This window comes from Trichosurus vulpecula, chromosome 3 (genome assembly GCF_011100635.1).
Source record: "Trichosurus vulpecula isolate mTriVul1 chromosome 3, mTriVul1.pri, whole genome shotgun sequence".
Classification (NCBI taxonomy): domain Eukaryota; kingdom Metazoa; phylum Chordata; class Mammalia; order Diprotodontia; family Phalangeridae; genus Trichosurus; species Trichosurus vulpecula.
In genome coordinates, this window is record NC_050575.1 from 48,952,827 (window position 1) to 48,958,147 (window position 5,321).

The 5,321-nt window shown below is 43.6% G+C and overlaps 1 protein-coding gene across 1 annotated transcript; it reads right to left on the reverse strand.

The window, feature by feature from the left end:
- Positions 1 to 1,922: 1,922 nt before the first annotated feature.
- LOC118844756 (ATP synthase subunit delta, mitochondrial-like) lies at positions 1,923 to 2,466 on the reverse strand. The gene has a single exon (XM_036752730.1). It carries the CDS (start codon positions 2,464 to 2,466, stop codon positions 1,933 to 1,935), a length of 534 nt encoding a protein of 177 aa, XP_036608625.1. The 3' UTR covers positions 1,923 to 1,932.
- Between the last annotated feature and the right edge of the window lie 2,855 nt (positions 2,467 to 5,321).

The window sequence follows — 5,321 nt, forward strand, 5'->3', positions numbered from 1 at the left end:
TTATTTCCTAGTTGCATGCAAAAACTTTTTTTTGAACATCTGCTTTTAAAAACTTTGAGTTCCCAATTCTCTCCCCTCTTCCCTCCCCACCCACCATTCCTAATAAGGCAAGCAATTCAATGTAAGCCACACATGTATCACTATGTAGAACCCTTTCACAATACTCATGTTGTGAAAGAATAACTATATTTTGCTCCTTCCTATCCTATCCCCCTTTATTCAGTTTTCTCCCTTGACCCTGTCCCTTTTCGAAAGTGTTTGCTTTTGATTACCTCCTCCCCCTGTCTGCCCTCCTTTCTATTGTCAGCCCTGTTTTATCTCCTTCCCCCTTCTTTCCTGTGGGGTAAGATACCCAATTGAGTGTGTATGTTATTCCCTCCTCAAGTCAAATCTGATGAGAGCAAGATTCACTTATTCCTCCTCACCTACCCCTCTTCCCTTCCTACAGAACTGCTTTTTCTTGCCACTTTTATGTGAGATAATTTACTCCCTTCTATCTCTCCCTTTCTCCCTCTCTCAATATATTCCTCTCTCATCCCTTAATTTTATTTTTTTTTTAGATATCATCCCTTCATATTCAACTCACCCAGTGCCCTCTGTCTATACACACACACACACACACACACACACACACACACATGGATGGATATATATATATATATATATATATATATATATATATATATATTCCCTTCAGCTACTATGATACTGAGGTCTCATGAATCATACACATCATATTTCCATGTAAGAATGTAAACAAAACAGTTCAACTTTAGTAAGTCCCTTATGAGTTCTCTTTCTTGTTTACCTTTTCATGCTTCTCTTGATTCTTCTGTTTACAAGTCAAATTTTCTATTCAACTCTGATCTTTTCACTGAGAAAGTTTGAAAGTCCTCTATTTTATTGAAAATCCATATTTTGCCTTGGCAAAATAGTTTGGCTGAATAGGTGATTCTTGCTTTTAATCCTAGCTCCACTGACTTCCAGAACATCATATTCCAAGCCCTTTGATCCCTTAATGTAGAAACTAATAGATCTTGTGTTATCCTGATTGTATTGTTTCTTTCTGGCTGCTTGCAGTATTTTCAACTTGATCTGGTGTAAGCAGAATGGCCTTTGTTTTCTTTGAGTGACTCAGTTTACCTCATTGAGCCTTGCTGGGTGCTGGGCCCCAGGCCCAGAGCCCTGTTAGGTGTGGAACCTTGGCGGGGGCCCGAGGTAGGGCTAACTCCAGGGAGGGCTTAGTTTACATGTCTGGGCTTTTAGAGGCTTTTAGACCATGTGGGTTTAAGTCCACCTCTTTGTGAGGATTCATGGGGCTGGCTAAGGGGAGGTGTTAACTCCAGAGCCATGCCCTATTGGGTGTTAACCTAATCTACATGGATGTGAACCTCCCAGGGTCCTAAGGGGAGGGGCCAACTCAAGAACCAATCGGCTGTGGTCATTCAGGCAACGCTTGATGATGTCAAAAACTCTTTAAGAGGAGAGAAGACAGCTTGAAGATCCCTTTTTCCATTGGAGCCAGAGACAGCTACAGGCGAAGCTGAAGTAGGAGCTGCCGGTAGCAGAGCTGATCCATGTGTGGACCGAGGAGTGCTGAGCAAGGACTTGAGGCCAGTGGGTAATCTTTTTACCGTAGAGGGGAAGCATGTATGTGATTTTGTTTATATCATCATGCTTTTCTGTGGCCTCCTGGTTACTCTTGTGAGGCGGACTTATTGGGCCTGAAAGCTTTTTTTTTTTTTAAAGTCCAGAACCCTTGTGGTTTTTAATCTGGGTGTGGAGGGCAGGGGGGGTAGGCAGGAAGAGGGACTGGGGGGTAGGCATCCTCTTCCTTCCTGGCTATTTCCTGGTCTCTTCAGCTCAAGGTGAGTGCCTTGGAGCAGAATGGCACACCATCTCTGGAGGACTCCAGTGGTTTGGCTCCCCAGCTCATGATTCCAGCGCTTTCACGATAGCTTCATTGGCTTCTATCCTGATCGGAACCTCGGCCCGGGCTGCCTCATCTGATGCCCCCGATAGGTGCGAGTGTGCCTTTTCCAGGTTGGATCTGGCAGCTGCCAAGTCCAGCATGTCCAGAGCCATGGCTTCTTCTGCCAGCAGCTGCACTGAGGAATCGGCATTCACTGTGACAGAACCACTGCTCACAAAATACTTGGTGGTGGTGCCATCCTCGGCATGAACGGTCATCACGCCGGGCTTCAGCACCTGCAGGGTGGGGATGTGGGCAGCGAGGATCCCAAAGGCCCCACTCTGGGTTGGGACATCCACCTGCTTCACATTGGCCTCGTTGAAATACACCTGCGTCGGGGAGGCGAAGGTGAAGGACATCTGGCCGGGGATGCCGGCGGCGGCAGCCGGAGTGGCCTCAGCGTAGGCGCGGGCCGGAAGGGCCGCAGGGGCCGGGACGCGGGCTTGGCGCAGCAGACGGGGGCCGCAGCAGCGGAGCAGGGCGGTGGGCAGCATGGCGGTGGTGGCAGCGAGGGCGGACAGGCCAGGTGCAGCGGGAACAGGCCAAGGGCCTGGAAGCTTTTAATCAAAATATCAAAATGGGGATGCTGGTTCATGGGTCTGTTACTTTGGAGCTTAAATACATGCTTTAATTCTTCTGCCTCCTACCTAGAGAATTCCTTATATCCTGTGGTTCCGAACCTTTCAGACATATGTATAATTCTCTTTGAAATCATAAATTCTGCCTTCATAATACAGTAGTGCCCAACTGGGATAGGAAACATTTAATTCAACTTAACAAACTTTAGTTAAGCATCAGTTAGCTAGGAGGTGGGATCTATGAAGCAGAGAGTATTTCAAGTGGATAAGGAGTTAGTTGCTACACTAAGTGCAGACACACAGACTTTTGGGGTCAGAATGAAGAAATAAATCCCTCCCACTGAGGAATCCATGACAGAAACCCTGAACACATATTTCTTCTCATCTTGGCTGGAAGGGATTAGCCCTACCTACACATAGCTTGTCCTGCTATGAGTCTACCAACACCTTACTCCAGAAGTCACTAAATGTTTGTTTCAGGAAGGCTGATGTCAGAGAAGCAGGCTTTTGGGAACCTGAAGGCTTAGGGGAATGAGCAGAGCCCTTGCTGTCCTAACCTCTACTCACTGTTTCTTGTAGTGGCTGTAGCACTGGTCACACACCTGAGCTGGGTTGTCTCTGCTGCCCTCCACAACCATTTTCTTAGTGGAGCAAGAGCCTCACACGAGCCTGCCACAGCGACGGCAGTGATGACGGTGGTTAAACTAAGAAATAGAGAGGAGGGGAAAGGAAAGGGGAGATGGGTAGATCAATAAATGCTTTTATCAATAAATTAATAAATGGTTCTATCAATGGAGTCCCCTTCCCTTCCTTCTTTTCTCCAGTTTTTTCATATTATGTGCTCAGAGGACATGGTAGTCTTGGTGCTAAAGCAAACACATGCAATCTGACATCCCTACCTCTCTTTCAGCTGAAGGGAGAAACTTCAAAGTTCATTAAAGATTCTGCAATGTTGGGCTGATCATGAAAACTAGTTCTACCTTCTGGTGAGCACAACACAGTGGGAAAGAAGAGATACCCACACATCTTTTTAACAATGGCTTTCAATTAAACAATGAATCAGCACTTATTAAGTGCTACTACTATGTGCCAGGCACTGTGCCAGCCAGATCAATAAAACCAATCAAATAACCTATATTTCTCAATAATAATACTTTATTAAAGCACTTTTACTTATCTATCACCTTGTTTCATTCCTATGGCCAAAGTGTGTGGTAGATAAGTTTTATCATCCCCATTTTTACAGACAAGGAAGTGCTTATTAGTGACACACTTGGGACTAGAACATAGGTTCCTTCGTTTTGAGCTGAGGCTGCCTCTCACTTAGTAAGAAATGAAGCAGGCAGCTGCTTACCATCGTGAAAAGTTCACTTCTACACATCATACAGGTGATTTCCATCTCATCTGGTACCCACTCCTGCCTAGCTGGCAGTTTTTCAGAGGGCACAAATTCCAAGGGTTCACTCTGTGGAAAGCTTCTCTCCTTTAAGCTTGGAGATCATGCAAAGGAGACTCCAAAAGGTCAGATGAAAAGTGAGAATTAAAGTTAGAGCTTGAATAGAGCTAAGTGGGCCAGACCATATCAATATGTCATTAACCTAGAACTTCTAATTTGGCTGTGTTGGCTATCTTTTTTTTGAGACAAATGTCATGTATTATATGCTAAGAAATGTCATAGTCATTGCTTCGTGGCATGCAAGCAACTTTTTTGGTCCCATTCAGAGCAAAGTTTTCTGGGTACTACAGAGGAAAAATAATCTAAGATTCTTAAGACCAACTCAAAGACGAAAAGCTCGAAATCTACTAAGTACACTGTACCTCTGAATATTGTAACCTTGCTAAGTCCCAATGTGGTAAGGTTTTTGGGTGCTGCTTGACAAAAGCCAGGCCACAAAAGAGAGATTTGAGGTCAGAAGAGCAAGGCAGAGGTTCCTGTTTCTGTTTTCCAGAATATACGTATACAATTAGAATGACTCAGGAGTACTCTGACTGCAGGTCTAGGAAACCAAGTTAGGCTTGGAATTTCCTCTGGGCTACCATCTCTATGATACTCACCTCTTGACAAAATTTAACTCCTTCAGAGTTTTGAGGCATAAAAGATAATTCATAAGGGGTTTTCTCTTATAAAGGAGATTAAATCTTGTTATTTGGATTTGTAAACCAGATTAGGCAAAGGGCTGCTATTAGAGACACTTTTTATTCCTGGAAGGCTTTATATTACAGTGGCCAGGCAAAAGCTTGAGAAGAGACCACCAGCTTACTTTTAAGGAATAAGAGTTTAGGATATTTTCCTGATCTTATCTGTTATCTTTATAGAAAAGAAAATGATCGTTCTTTTTTTTACAAATGAGAAACCTGAGATATAAACAACAAATTGTACCAGGTCTGAAAGTCAGTGAGTGACAGAGTCAAGAATTTAGGATTCCCGGTTATAATGGTATCAGAACATTAGAGTAAGTAATCTGCTCAAGGTCACATGGTTACTAAGTGGTAGAGCCAGGTTCAGATAATGGGAATTCACATTTACAAAAGAGTCCTTTACAAATTTCAAAATGTTTTTGGAGACCATCATTTGTTCCATAGTTACTGATTATATAAAGCATGTTTATTTATCTTCATGTTTTACAGATGAAAAACTGAGGCTTAGAGGGCTTAAGTGATTTACCCGAGGCCACGTGCTGAGTAAGAATTGGGACTAGATAATAATAGCAGCTCATATTTATGTTGCTTCTTGAGGTTTACAAAGTGCTTTCTCCATAAAAATCCTATGA